Raw genomic sequence first — 14670 nt, 5'->3', positions numbered from 1 at the left:
CTTTCCTTTTCTCTGTACACGTGCGCACACGAAACACACACACACAAAAAAAACAAAAAAAAAACGAAGTGACCGTTGATGGATGTGGCGGACGGTTGCGTGTTGGGGGAAAAGTCGCTTGAGGCGGAGGAATTGGAGGCGTCTGCCGATGTTCTCGAGCCTCGCACGGTGCGAATCCCCGCAACGACAGTTTCACAAGAAGGTGAAGTGATTGATGCCGCGTCTTTTGTGCCACGGACGCCTTTCTTGAGCGCCCGAACCTTTTTGTCTTCAAAAGCAAAGCGTGCAACAGACGCAGTCGATCCGTTCCAGCCAAACACACTGCCCACGGGCGACTACTTCATTCCGCGTCGCCGGCTTGGCCTCAGGGGCATGACATTTAAAACTCAATGCAAACTGTCCGTGTCACCGTCGAAGAAAGCTCGGGAGGTTGGTGCGCCATACAAGGAGTCACATAGCAAGAGGTTCCGTGATCGTGTCATGGATGCACGGGAGTGTTTGTCCAATGATGACAGGGTCCTCCTTCTTGTACGCGAGAGGAATGATTGCAAGGCGGAGCTGCGGGAAAAGTGCGAGCAGATAAAAAAGCTTGAAGTAGCCCTTCGCGCGGTGCGTGCGCAGCTGGCAAGGGATGCCACTAAGCCTGGGAGCTCTGTTGCCGAACAGGGGAACTCTATCAATGATTTGCGGGTGACGCGTCTCGTGAGTGAAAACAACGATTTGGAGAAGAATTTGCGCGAGGCGAGAGCACAGATCTCGACTTGGAAGCGGGATGCTCGCGTTTCCCATCTGCAGGAATTGAAGTTGGAGCTCGCAGTCTATCAATCCGAGGTTGCCCGCCTCTATTCCGTGTTACAAGGCGGTCGAGAGAGGGATTTGCGGAAGAGTTGCGTTGAGTCTCGCCTTCGAGAGGCTCTCGATGCGGTGAAACGAAAAGGCGACATCATTCGAGAATTAAGAGAGAAACTCTCAGAGAATGCCGCGGCCCTAAGCCGCTCTTTAGAGGATGCCATGCGGTCCCAGAGTACTGCAGAGCAGCTTCAGGAAGAAAATGGGGCTCTTTGCAAAGAACTACAGGTGCTAAGGAAGGTATCCATTGAATTAACACATAATAGAGAAGAGTTGGAGCGTACACGTGATGATCTTAGGGAAACCGGAAAGGAGCTTCACGAGTATAAACGGCTTATGGGAAGGTTGGGTAGCCCTGCTGAGATCTTCACCATCATCAAGGAGCGTGATGCTATACTGAATATGTTGAAGGAGCAAAATGCGCGTGAGGAGGCTCAACGACGGGAGTTTACACGTCAACTAGGAGAGGCAAGACAAAATATGGAAAAGTGTATTCAAAAGGCTTTACAAGAGGAGCGCGCGTTGGCGAAGGACAAGGAAGCGCAACTACGACACACCTGCAGGATGTGGAAGGAGCAGTACGAACGCTTGGTACTAGACAGTGCGACCGGCCGAGAACTGCAGGAAAAACAGATGCAAACTCAAAAAGAACGGCAAGAAGAAAGACAGCAGGAGCAGCGTTTGATTTTGAGTAAAGTGCCGTTGCAATCAAACGAGCAGAGCCAACCGAAGGAGGTTCAGATGAGGAACAGGTTGGAGTCACAATCAGTCAAATTGCCAGTAGTACCTCTCCAGACCCCGTCTCATGCGGGCGTGACATCGAAAACGTCTCTTTCAATATCGAATTTACCAACATTTAAAGAGAGTCATTGTGGTAGCGGTATCAATAATGATAGAGCCTTTCTTGCGGAGAATGTCCAACAGGATGAAATTGACCGTAGTAGCATTAAAAAGGAGGAGGGACATGAGAGCTGTTTGTCAGGCCACCATGGTCACTCTGCGGATGAAAATCACAGTAACTCCAGTGGGCTTGCCTGCGTTTTTCAGCAGCCTTCCGCTACCGCTGCCGCCGCCGATACCATTGAAGAGGAAGAAGTTTTTACGATGCCGGCAAAAGGAAGCCCGAAGCGCTCGGAAACTGAAAATGTCGTGGCGGGCATAGGCTCAAACGGAATTGGGGATCTCTTGGAGGTTCCTCATATTCCATTGGCGAATGGATGTTCCGTTGAAATGACATCGGCAAACTCATTAACGAGAAACGCATCTCCAATAGCAGATGTTGCATCGATGCCTTTTTCTAAACTCGACAAAAACTCGGAGGATTCTCTTCCGATAAGTTTGAAGGTGCCACCGTCACCTCCAGCCGCGGTACCTGCTCTTCCTGCTGGTGACTCTTCAACGTCTGCCGTCCATTTAGCTTCCAGCGTGTCTGACGTGCCCGGTGATTCTGCTGGTGAATATTTTAAACCGAAAAGCCGCTATCAAGAGGAGGATTTATGGGAAACTGTAAGTCCTGTTGAGGAGGACGAGTCGTTCACTGTGCATCACGTGGAATTGTGAGTTGGAAATTATTGGCTTCTGGCGGAAAATACAGTTATTATTATTATTATTATTATTATTATTATTATTATTATTATTGTTTTTGTCGGCATTTACCATCGATAGGCGTTACATTTGCTTGCGTGTTTGCGATCTTATTGCCTTTCAGAGTCGTGTGGAAAACAACTGCGCGAGCAGACAAGGCTCAGTAGGTAATAGCGGGCTTTGTTGAAATCCCATGTGTTTTTCCCCTTATTGCCTGATGTTTGTTTCCAACGATGCCCCGTTGAAGAGTAGCGTGAGCGCAGCAATTTTTTTTTTTTAATATTTGTGTCGTTCCATCCACCCGCTACGACTGCCCTCCACGCAGAGGGGAAGCCCGGTATTTGCGGGGCAGTAAAAGCTGCCATTTTGTGAGTTCACAACGAGCCCAGTTATTATAGAAGATCTTTTGAATGCCGTTGCTGGTTTTTCTTTTGGTGTTTGGGTGTTGGACGAAACTCAGCCGAATTGGAATGTTGGTCGCATTGGAGAACCAAAACGCAATTCCACGTTTTTTCTTTCTTTTTTCTGGGAATAGGGAAAAAAGTTTTAACCAGGCAAATGTTCCAATTTTTTTTTTTTTTTCCTTTTCAGGCTCACATATAGTATTTAAGGAAATTGTGTAAGCTCAATTCTATCAGTTGTGCACAGTGGAATGCGTGTTATTTGTTGGCGCGTGTAGTTGCATTTTTTAGGGAGCATCAGGGAGTACTTTCTGCCCCTCGTTTGCGCGCTGAAGCCACTTTCCTCTTGTGGCCGTTGCGCCTGCACGAATGTTTACTCCCTGCGAATGGGATTGGAGAATATGGACGAAGGCTCCGGTTGGGATGATTCAACGTTTTTTGAGTTGTTGTTTTTTCTCAGTCTTTGGCCATGACCGTGAGGATGAGCTGGCTGTCTTTGCATTTGATTGCACGAGGTGTAGTGCCCGCTGTTTTTTTATTCCTGTCTCTTTTGTTAGTTTTTCTTTTTCCCTTTTTTTTTTGTGTGTTTCCTTTTTGTTTTGGGAAATTGTGAAAAGGGTGTTTGCAAGGGGGCTGGCTAACTCAATGAATATCTTCTGATAAAACAAATACATTTCTGGGCGATTTTTGTTTCTTTTTCTAACTTTTGTTCTTTCGGGGGACCGCGACGGAAGGAGTCAAGGGGCCGATAGCGGTGAGACGAAATTATTTATTTATTATTTTTTTCCGTTCACCCCCTTTTGATGCCTCCACCTTGCGGCGGGGTCTTGTGGCTGGAGGATCTGAAAGTCCGCCACTTCTTATGTAATAAACATTTCCGATCCGAATAGAGTCCACCATTTCATGGTAGTGACTATCAGAATATATAATTGGAGCAAACATCGAGGATGTGGCGAACCCACTGCCTCTCCACCATCTATTTTTTCCCTTCCTTTCTTGTCTGTAATTTCAGGATCCAACCAGCAGCCCAGGCGAATGTGTCAAATCTATTTTTCAAGAATTATATGTTTATTTTTTTTTATGAACTGTTTTTTTTTCTCTTTTTTTCTGATTTTTGGTGAGGAATGACATTTTTGTATCTTGAGCACGTAATTTGTGATGATGCCAGTGGCATTGGTGCGGGAAATCTTTTTTTCTTGTACTATTTGCTCCTAACAGCATTGATATCATGTACCGCCCTTCCCACTGTGATGGATGACGTGGGCCACTATAAAATAGAGGAAAAAGTGATTCTATGTGTTGGGCCCCACTGTCATAATAAGAGGTAATTATCACCGATTCTGCTTGTCATTGAAGAGAAACTACTGTTTTGTTTTGTACGCGTTTCTATTAGCACGTGACGGCTTGTTGTGTCCTACTGGATCCGCTAAATGCGATGAAAGGGTGATGCGGGTGTAGCAGAGACATCATGAATGCTCTCAAAGAAGCATTTCTGTTATGATTCTCTTGTTTTGCCTTCGCGAAAGTCGTTGTTATGCCGTCTTCATGCCTGCCGCGCTCCTATTTTACCGTTATTATTACTACTATTATTGTTTCCATTACTATTGTTATTTTTTTTGCGGCGGTGGTCGAAAACCTCTGGGCTGATAAGTAAGGCTACACAAGCGAAAATACACACAAAGAGATGTCATCCAAGAAGCAGACTGATGTGAGTGGTGGGGACAGGCAGCCCGAAGAGACTCCCACATTTTGGTCGTTGGAGAACCTGAAGGTTGCACAAGTGCAGGTGGTTGGTGGAACACTGAACGGATTCTCAATTGGCTTTGTTGCCGTGTATGCTTATTTCTACCTGATGTCCACGGACTGCTCGATGTACAAGAAGGAGGTGGCTTGCAACAGGGTATTGAACGCAAAATGTTCTTGGAACAAAACACGTGGGGAATGCGGCTGGAACGGCTTTACCTGCTTTTGGGGGCACGGTAGGGATAAGACGCCATGCTTGGATGATAGCAGGTGCAAGTGGGTGTACAGCGACGAAGAGTGCAAGAATCCGACTGGCTACAGCTCGTCCTATAACGGCATCTTTGCTGGTGCGATGAACGTTGGCGCAATGATTGGGTCGACCTATGCCGGGCAGTTTGCCGCGAAGTTTGGTCACAAGGTGTCGTTCCTGATCGTCGGCATCGTTGGCGTTGTGTCATCCGTGACGTACCATGTGTCTTCGGCAACGGATGAGTTCTGGGCTCTGTGCGTTGGTCGTCTACTGATAGGTGTTGTACTCGGTCTTGTGAACGTTGCATGCCCCATGTATGTCGACCAGAACGCCCACCCGAAGTTCCTTCACGTGGACGGTGTTCTGTTTCAGGTGTTCGCCACGTTTGGCATTATGTTTGCTGCAGCGATGGGGTTGGCTATTGGGCAAAGCGTCAACTTTGACAAGGACATCAAAATGGATGCCCGCATGCAGGGCTACTGTGCCTTTTCTACGCTGTTTTCGGTGCTCATGGTCGCGCTTGGTATCTTCTTGGGCGAGAGCAAGACGAAGTTTACGAGCGGCAAGCACGAGGACGATGGCACTGCGCTGGACCCGAACGAGTACAGCTACTTGCAGATGCTTGGACCTTTGGCGATGGGACTAGTGACTTCCGGGACGCTGCAACTGACTGGCATCACGGCATTGATGAATTACGCGCCAAAGATTATGGGCAACTTGGGGATGGTGCCTCTTGTGGGCAACTTCGTGGTGATGGCGTGGAACTTTGTGACAACTCTCGTCTCGATTCCACTTGCCCGGGTCCTCACGATACGCCAGCTGTTTCTTGGTGCCTCGCTTGTGGCGTCGGTCTCGTGTCTGCTTCTGTGCGGGGTCCCTGTGTACCCCGGCGTTGCCGATAACAACGTGAAGAATGGCGTTGCGATCACTGGAATTGCCGTATTCATCGCCGCATTTGAGATTGGCCTTGGACCGTGCTTCTTTGTGCTTGCCCAGGAACTGTTCCCACGCTCTTTCCGTCCGAGGGGTGCGTCCTTCGTGCTCTTGACGAATTTCATCTTTAATGTTATCATCAACGTCTGCTACCCGATCGCGACGGAGGGCATCTCTGGCGGCCCGTCTGGCAACCAGGACAAGGGTCAGGCAGTCGCGTTCATCTTTTTTGGCTGCATTGGTATTGTCTGCTTCGTTCTGCAGGTGTTCTTCTTGTACCCGTGGGAGGAGAGCACTCCTCAGAACCACGGAGACACCAACGAAGAGTCCGCGCTTCCAGAACGGCAGTCGCCGATTGAGGTTGCCACCCCTGGCAACCGTCAAGCCGCGTGAGTGTGTCGTGTGGCACCGTGTGAGACGTGAGACCAATATATCTTACGGCAAAATAAAACGCAAAACGAGGGTGCAGGACTGCGTTGCTGCTGACGACACTGCGAAAACCGCGCCTTCCACCGCAGGTGTCGTCCGATGGGGTTGGCGCGCAGCACCCGATAGAGTCAAGCGGCATCCTGCGTTTTTCTTGTTACGGGCAACTTTACTTCTTTCTGATTATAATTGAAAACGGCTATATGTATATATATGTTCTTTTTGGGGAAATTGTGAAAAGGGTGTTTGCGAGGGGGCTGGTTAACTCAATGAATATCTTCTGATAAAACAAATACATTTCTGGGCGATTTTTGTTTCTTTTTCTAACTTTTGTTCTTTCGGGGGACCGCGACGGAAGGAGTCAAGGGGCCGATAGCGGTGAGACGAAATTATTTATTTATTATTTTTTTCCGTTCACCCCCTTTTGATTCCTCCACCTTGCGGCGGGGTCTTGTGGCTGGAGGATCTGAAAGTCTGCCACTTATGTAATAAGCATTTCCGATCCGAATAGAGTCCACCATTTCATGGTAGTGACTATCAGAATATATAATTGGAGCAAACATCGAGGATGTGGCGAACCCACTGCCTCTCCACCATCTATTTTTTCCCCTCCTTTCTTGTCTGTAATTTCAGGATCCGACCAGCAGCCCAGGCGAATGTGTCAAACCCATTTTTCAAGAGTTTTCTGCTTGCTTGAATTTGAATGTGCCGTTTGTGTTTCTTTGTGTGTTGTCTTGTTGGGTATTTTTTCTTCTTCCCTATTTGCTGCTGCCGCCTTGTTCTGTTATGTTTTTTATTTATTTTTTATTTTTTTGACTGTTTGTAAGCCTATGTGCCTTTCCACTTTGTGTTGTTTTTTTGGGGCAGGAAGTGAGGTGGCGGCATCTTTTTTGCCCGATAGTGCATTAGAGCACGAAGAGGAAGGAAGGAGAAAGATCTCCCGCTCCCTTCTCTCTCTTCAATTCCCTAATCGGACACGCACAGCAAGCAGAATCAAGGGGGAAATAAATGTCGTCAAGACGAGGCAATAGTATTTCACCGTCACGAATACACGAGAACCCCGATGACCCTGCAGCAGTGCTCTGTGCGTTTCTCATGGCGAGGCGTGGCTGGAGCCGTTCCCGCACCGCTCTCACATTGGGAATCCCACCACTTGTGCTCGAGGAGTGCATCCGCAACGGTGTTTCCTCCACCGCAATACGCTCGCAGTTAGCGCTTTGGATTGCTGAGAACAAAGATGAATCCCTGCCACCAATCCTTTTGAAGGCGGTTGTTGAGGCAGCACCTTCTTTGACCGTTGGCGCATCGGAATACCTACAGGACTGTGACCCTTTGGCCACACTGGATCCTGTCACAGAGTCTTATTTTGTCGAATTGGGATCGAGTGTTGGTCAGAGCTTTATCTCAATTTTGAATGATCCACAAGATGCTGCGGAAATCAACTCCAATTGGGGATTGTGGCTCGGAAGCGTCGTGTCTGGTGCCTTAGATCACAAGGGACAGACAAAACGCGCGGAGACCACTGTGAGTCTAGGGCCGTCGTTGTTGACATCATCATCAACATCATCATCTGGGAAACTCCTTGCACGCTATGGTTTGCAAGAAGACTACTCTTCTTACCTCCATCTCGTTACTGCCCCGTACAATAGGAATCGGGAAGAGAGTCGGCAAGCATCGACGATAGCGGACAGAAGTGAGCGGCTTGGTATTGCTAACACCCCTCCTTCCGTCGAAAATCTTCCGTGGCCGACTGGGGTCCCGAAAGAGTTTTTTGATTCTTTCTACGACGTGAGTTGTGAGGTTTGCTTTCTGGAGCGGAAGCTACGAGAACTCGGAGGAGACTCTGTAGTTGAGGAAAACAACGCTTCTATTACTGCACAGACATTTGGAGAGGATTTTGAGGTAATGGAGACTCGAATGAAGGAGCTTCGTCTGTGGGAGAGTGCCGTGGAGGGATGTCTTCTGCAGCATGTACAAAGTCGCTCAGAGCAGTTTTTTTATGCGTCCCACGAGTTTGGTAATCGAGCTGCGGAGGCTCGAGAAGCCCTTGAAAGTCTGCGGCAAACGCGGACGGACATTGGAACCTTTGGTAAGGGACTAGTTCAAGAGTTGCTTACGACCGCACGGTGTTATCGAAGCCGAAACAACCTTGGGTCTTTGTGTAATCTTGCGGAAATGGTAATGTCGGTCTCTTCTCAAGTGGTAGCTATTGAAAATTGGGTGGCACTTCCCGAACGGGATATGATGGAATTGCCAGTTATTGTTGAGATCTTTTGTACGCTGCAGGATGCGATTTTAGCAGGGCATTGCACGGGAACTTTGTCGAAAAACGCTGGTACCATTGGTATGGGGTGGATTACGAAGGTGTCAGCGATGAAAGACATCCCACGCCGTGTGCTGCATTTGAAGGAGAAGCTCTGCGTGATGATTATGGAGGAATTGGAGGTGATTCTTCTTCCGGCGGCGCGTGGAGGTGGAGACGATGGCCACATCACTAGGACATTTCGTTCCGCTATGAAAATGGGAATATGGCCTAGTGCTGCACGTCACTGCAATGATCTTCTTGTAGATACACTGTGGACGGCAGTTCGCGAAGCCTTTATTGCCTTTGTGATGAGTCATTGCGAAATCAGCGATTCAACGGCCAATAATCTTCTTTCCACTGCGGTGACGGCTGATTCTTCACGCGAAGAGAAATTGACACTATTTGAACATTCCAACGCATGTCGTTTTCCCCTGTACATAGAATTACTGGGCCTCATTTCGGATCATGTCCTTGACTTTGTTACTCAAGCTGCCCAGCGATGGGGGCTTCTGCTTGTCGATATTTTTCCCGACCCTTCTGTTTCAGACAATGAGGGAGTAAATGCGGAGGACACAAGGAAATACTTCTCGTCCTTGTGTACGGTTGCGGAGAGTTTTGTCGCTCTTCTGCTTGAAGTTCGAAGCCAGCGGGGGAAAACGCCTACAAATCTTCGGGATCTTGAGACAATTGTTTCTATGAGTTGTGCCTTTCTGCCCAATATGGTGAGTAATCTTCAAGGTGTTCTGGCAATCTGTGGCAACATCGGTGATACATGGGGGTTTGTCTCAGGAAGGCGGGTTAAGTCTGCCGTGACGCGGCTGGTGAAGGAGCACCTCCGCTCACATCATGCGGAGGGCATTGAAAAATTACGTGTGTCAATTGAGAATGAAACCTGGCAGCCAGAAAAAATTGACCCTGCCTTTCAATCCACTGTGGACGTTCTTTGCCGAAGTGACGATGCAGCTATCGAGGAACTTCGGACACACGCCGCGTTTACTGAAGTTATGGGTGAGAATGGGCTTTGCCATCTTGCGGCACCAGTGACAACAGCAACAACAATGGCGAGACAAATGGTAGTATCGGCGCCATTCAATCCATCATCTAAGCCTTTGAATACGTGCGAAGCTGACGCAAAAAAATTACTGTTGATTCCACCTGTGGATGGCCATACGGAGGGTCGGGTGGTGAGTAGCTCGATTTTGATGTTGATCACATTGTTGCATGAATGTGATGAGTACTTGAGTCGTTTTCCTTTTCTTGCCTTTGATGTGATGGGGAAAATATATGACCTTCTCAGACTGTACGATTCACAGTGTGCTGCTCTCCTCCTCGGCGCGATGGCTGTGGAAAATGGTGTGCTGGATACAATAACAACGCAGCACATGGCGGTCGCGTCACAAAACCTGGCTTTTTTATACGACGGTATTCCACTTATGCAGAGGCGCTGGCTTCGTGCAACAACTGTCGATAAGTTGGCATCGCCTATTGTTGAAGACATAAAAAGAGTTCGCAAGGACTGCGCGACGCACCGTTGTGAGTTTTTGGGTAAGATATCAGGCTTGGTCAAGGAGAAGGTTGGTGGACTTGGGACTGTCTCCGCGGAGCAGTGGCAAGCATCTGGTAATGAGTGGGTAATGACAATGCTGCGTGAGACAGCGAGGTTGATGCGGGCGATGAAGCCGATTTTGCCTGCCGAGGATTGCCGTGGGGTTGTAGTGCCGCTCCTTGGCACATTTGCTCGAATGATTCGCTCGGTGACGATGTGTCCGGCAGTTAATGCCGACCTTCGAGCAGTGATGCTGTCGGATGTTCTTCTTTTCAAGGCAAATGTGGAGAGATTTGGCTTTGATGTTTTACGTTGTGCGATGTTATTCAATTCAGAAGCAGAAGCAATGACGAAATCAGTTGAGCCCTCCTCATCGGAAGCGGATGTCGTCGCCTGGTTTTTTAGTGACGAAGGAGGATCATGAAGACGGTGGTACAAAACACACTCCTCTCTTTCATTTTTTTTTTTTTTTTCTTCATTCCCCTTGTTGCCGCTGTTGTCTCTGCTTGTGTATTTTCCTCAGTACACTGGGGAAGTGCAGGCCGTTTGTTTCTGTGGAAATGGAAGGGGAAATGAATATGTCTTTTAGGGATATCCCGGTGTTTATGAGGTGCGGTGGCGGTGCAGGAGCATTTTGCTTTTTTGTTTGTATGAGTTGGGTTTTCTTTTGATTTCTCTCATTTCCCGATGAGGGGAACATCAGAGGGCGATGTACCGTGGTCGTCAGCGCTCCACCATCCTTCACGCCCGAATGGGGCACCTGGTGTGCTGCACTGTGAGTCGTTTTGTGGCAACGTCATTCTCTGATGGGGCTCATGGTTCCGGCGCATCGCGAGGGTCTGGCCGTGAGATCAACGCTCTTCTTCGAGAGATCAATGACCTATGGGTGCGGCGTGGCGTCAGCGAGCATAAAATTTCTGTTTCCGCATCCAAGTTGCGGCCGAAAATGGCAACGGCCATGACGGACAGAAGTCCCGTTCAACCGCATGTGAGTCCCACCGTCCCGGCGGCAAGGGAGGACACACCCCGAGGCCCTGTAATCACAAAAGAGCCGCCGGTACTCACGGATATTGCGTGCACTCTGCAGGAGTTGGAAGAAGAGCTGTTCAAGCTGTCAGCCGATGAGGCAGCAGTTACTGAGCCTCCAAATAGCGCATGTATTCGCGGATTGAAACTGGAAAATGAACATGATGAAAATGAAAAGGGTGCTGTTCTATCATTTAATGGGCCAAGCGAGCCACGGCATGAGACCATGAATTCCGCAGCAGCGGAATCCCCAGCCGCATCTTGTTTCTTTGAATCTCTGTGTCACCATGAAAATCTCTCATTTTGGATGGATGCTGAAGAAACCAAACCTTTACAGAACCCCGTTAAACTACAAGTATCCAAATCTTCTGACCGCACTTTTGTTTTGGAGCTTCGGGAGCAACCTCTATGTGCGCGAGGCGTAGTTCTTGCGGTGAGTCAGGCCTTGAATGAAGTGGAATCTTTGACGGAATTAAGCGAGGGCCTTGTTGTAGTGTTCCGTTCAGTAACCGGCATTTTTTTCTTTACCCCGCAGCGTTCAGAACTGGAGGTGAGTTATTTAGCTCGTGCAGAGTTGCTGAGAGCAAAGGAACGTCTTTTTTGCCGCATGCGGGAAGCCAGACTTTGTGGAGTGTCTTTCATAGCAGAGTTGAATCATTCCGCGTTTAATATTGGTGCGGAGTTATTTTTTATGTGTGATAGCAAGCTCATACCGGAATCTGAGGTATGCGGCAGGGTCACAAAGGTTGGATTTCCTTCTGTGTCAGCTGGAGTCTGGCCGGCGCCGTGTGTGGTACAGTGCATATCCCGTCTTCTGGGCTACGGAGAGAAGGTTGGTCTGGTGGTTCCCATTATGCACACAATTCCATGGAGTGAGTTGAGTGAAAGATATCCTCAACTCTTACAGTCGGGTTGCACCTCGCAACGGTTGCAGGAAAAGTTATATCGACTGTTCAACTTGCAGTGGGATCGTCTTTGTGAGTTATTGGGGTGGGGAACAGATCGATTTGCTAAAGAGATTCGCGTGGATTTTTTGATGCGCCACTGGGACAATTACTGTGCATTGGTGGATACGACTCAAGGTGGCACAGATTCGGTTCTTGATTTTACTGCTGCTTCCCGGGGTATCAGCATGTATGTAACACTTCTGGGAACGAGTGATTTTTGTAACGCGGCGTCAGTGACCATGGCGCTTCGTCGTATGCGACATCGAGTGTTAAATTTACCACCACGGGGAAGCATTATTGAATTACGGCCAACCGATATGAGCAGCGTTACGGTGGGCGAATCGTTTTGTGTCTTTACCGAAGCTTCTTCGCCCGAAACGGTTCGTTTTATTGCGGAACATCGCAGTTTCAGCGGAAATGGCGTGATCAAAAGTGCTTTGCTGATGGGAGAAATAGAGGGCGTGAAGGATGCAGCTGACTTGTTGGACTGCGCTGTGGTTGCTACTAATCTACGTCCGTCGAAATTGTGCAAATTGGGTGAGGGCGGAGATATGGTGGAGGTTCAGCTTCTCTGCTCTCCACATGTACGAAAAATTCAACAAAGGGAGGCACTCTCCTCCGCCTTGGCGTATCTGCAGTCAAAGGGCATACCATACATTGTCAGTAAGGGCGATGCCGGAAATCGCCTTGTGGCTGCCCTTTCTCTAGAGTTGTGTCGACTGGCCACGGAGGCGGAGATGCGGCTGATTGACGCCGTCGCAAGAGAAGAATTGCGATTTGGCTGCAACCCATTTCAGCTGCTTGATTGCTACGGTATGATGTACATTACAAAAGTGATGGGACGGCATCCACATTTGGCGGACGAGAGGCGAGTCCCGCCAATAACGAGGCGAGTATTGTCGGCAATGGATGCAGAGGGTTTTGGCGGTGAGGGTGTTCACCGCGGGGGATTTTACAACTGCTATGGAAGCCTCAATCCGGAGATTCGAACAGAGTTCTTGAGGCGGAGAAAATTATCACGGAGCGATATTTTCCTGCGGCTCTTGTTTGCTCTTGTGAATGAAAGTTGTCGCATGCTGCTGGAGGGTTGTGTTGAAACGGTAAATGATATTGATCTTCTTTCCATTGGCGCCTTAACGTTGAATTTGTCAACGGGTGGCCTCCTTTCGTACGTGGACAGCGGTATCGGATGCTTTGCACTGCTGCGCAACATGAATTACCTTTCAAGGGATATGGGCGTCACGGACCCACCTTCCCCGCTGCTGCAGGTGATGTTGGAGGCGGGTGAAACATTTCGCACCCTCTCCCCAGAAACTTTATACCAAGCGAGACAAAAACTTGTAGGGGGGATTTGACTGGAGGGGAGGCTTCTCAGACTTGCTCGTGTGGACTTTCGTCAGCAGTGGCGGAAGCGACAAAAAATAATCAAAAAATGCGGCCAGAAATTATCAGCCAAGTAACACGCGTTTTGGGTGTGACATGTGTGTGTACTGACTTTATTTGTTATCATTATTGTCATTATTATTATTATTATTATTATTATTTTGTGTGCGTGTAATGTGTAAGTTCACGTCGCATGTCTCTCGTTCCACTGCGCCTTTTTTCTTTTTATTTTTTGCGGAGAAAGGGAACTGAGGGGGTTTGGAGAGTTGGGGGTTCACTGAAGGACGACAGGATCTCCGGGCGATGGTACTACACAAGTGGGCGGTGGTGAGTAAAAGTGCCCCGCCGCCTCCCGGGCTGCGCCCCGTCGCCCGTGTGATTCCTTCACATCCTCGTTTGCGCCCTGCGGATTACAAGATCCCGTATGTGCTGCGTACATTTATCAAGGACCGCTACACAAGTGACATGCAGCACATTGAAAACAGGGGCATGTTTGCGGAGGAGCTGGCGATTGAGCGATCGAGGTTTCCACGCCTTCACAAGACTTTGACGATCCAAACGGATGGTTCAATTAACGAGCGGGAGTTCGAGTTTGTTGTTCCCCCCGTCGTCACGCTCTTTTATGATCGACTTTCAGCTCATCGCCAGCGTCAGTTGGAGTTGGCGAAGATTGGGAAACTGCGGAAGGAACGAAGCTGGGAGACAAAGACGGTGGGCGAGGAATCCTCTAATCCCGTGTGCAATGCCCTCGTCTTCCCATATTGTGTGCCGAAGCTGATGTGGAAAAGGCCACGACTTGCTGATCCGCTGAGTGCCAAGTCCCATGTTCGAGGCTCGGGCTTAACGACGGCAGATCATTAGTGGGGCATTCTGGGAATTGTTGTTGGCAAGAAGGAGCAAGAGGAAGTGGGGGAAGGAACGAAGAAAAAAAAAAAAAAAAAGGAAGACTGAAACGAAGAAATTGCATCTTACGTTGCACATTTTTTTTTTTTTTTGTTGTTGTTGTTCTCTCTTATTGCTTTTTTCTACTGCGTTTACATTTTTTTTTTTTCTTTTTGTTTCAATAGGCCCTAAAGGACGAGAACAAGAAAAAACAAACAAAAATGGCATTTGCCGAAAATTCTCACGACGTCATCGTGTCCTGCCTCTCAAAGCAAACGCTGCAGGAAATTGAGGGCCTTGACCCTGCACAATGCGGCTTTGGCCGGGAGGAGTGCTGTGAGCCTCTGCCGGCGAAGCTTCCAGGCAGCATGGCGTTAAAAGAGCATTTATTTTTT

The 14670-nt window shown here is 48.6% G+C and overlaps 6 protein-coding genes across 6 annotated transcripts, besides 12 other annotated features; all 6 read left to right on the top strand.

Moving 5' to 3' along the window:
• Positions 1-14670: a sequence feature (heterozygous, Esmeraldo-like haplotype).
• Positions 79-2409, top strand: Tc00.1047053511041.50 (flagellum transition zone component, putative; the record flags this gene model as incomplete). Its single annotated transcript, XM_802917.1, has 1 exon — positions 79-2409. One exon carries the CDS (start codon positions 79-81, stop codon positions 2407-2409), a length of 2331 nt encoding a protein of 776 aa, XP_808010.1.
• Positions 2444-2490: a microsatellite.
• Positions 2698-2718: a sequence feature (AT_rich).
• Positions 3365-3435: a sequence feature (A-rich).
• Positions 3437-3865: a mobile genetic element.
• Positions 3597-3620: a sequence feature (AT_rich).
• Positions 4406-4446: a microsatellite.
• Tc00.1047053511041.40 (hexose transporter, putative) lies at positions 4519-6153 on the top strand (the record flags this gene model as incomplete). Its single annotated transcript, XM_802916.1, has 1 exon — positions 4519-6153. The coding sequence occupies one exon, from the start codon at positions 4519-4521 to the stop codon at positions 6151-6153; it is 1635 nt and encodes a 544-aa protein (XP_808009.1).
• Positions 6413-6838: a mobile genetic element.
• Positions 6573-6596: a sequence feature (AT_rich).
• Positions 6976-7000: a sequence feature (AT_rich).
• Tc00.1047053511041.30 (hypothetical protein, conserved) lies at positions 7195-10461 on the top strand (the record flags this gene model as incomplete). Its single annotated transcript, XM_802915.1, has 1 exon — positions 7195-10461. One exon carries the CDS (start codon positions 7195-7197, stop codon positions 10459-10461), a length of 3267 nt encoding a protein of 1088 aa, XP_808008.1.
• Tc00.1047053511041.20 (hypothetical protein, conserved) lies at positions 10747-13365 on the top strand (the record flags this gene model as incomplete). Its single annotated transcript, XM_802914.1, has 1 exon — positions 10747-13365. The coding sequence occupies one exon, from the start codon at positions 10747-10749 to the stop codon at positions 13363-13365; it is 2619 nt and encodes an 872-aa protein (XP_808007.1).
• Positions 13511-13554: a microsatellite.
• Positions 13697-14254, top strand: Tc00.1047053511041.10 (hypothetical protein, conserved; the record flags this gene model as incomplete). Its single annotated transcript, XM_802913.1, has 1 exon — positions 13697-14254. The coding sequence occupies one exon, from the start codon at positions 13697-13699 to the stop codon at positions 14252-14254; it is 558 nt and encodes a 185-aa protein (XP_808006.1).
• Positions 14374-14454: a sequence feature (A-rich).
• Tc00.1047053511041.4 (hypothetical protein, conserved) lies at positions 14497-14670 on the top strand (the record flags this gene model as incomplete). The annotated part of the gene is made up of 1 exon (XM_802918.1): positions 14497-14670. A coding segment is annotated over one exon (174 nt), but the record flags the coding sequence as incomplete, so codon positions are not given.

Source organism: Trypanosoma cruzi, genomic scaffold (genome assembly GCF_000209065.1).
Source record: "Trypanosoma cruzi strain CL Brener 1047053517031 genomic scaffold, whole genome shotgun sequence".
Classification (NCBI taxonomy): domain Eukaryota; phylum Euglenozoa; class Kinetoplastea; order Trypanosomatida; family Trypanosomatidae; genus Trypanosoma; species Trypanosoma cruzi.
The sequence above is the reverse complement of the archived record's forward strand: the minus strand, read 5'-3'. Positions and strand labels throughout refer to the sequence as shown.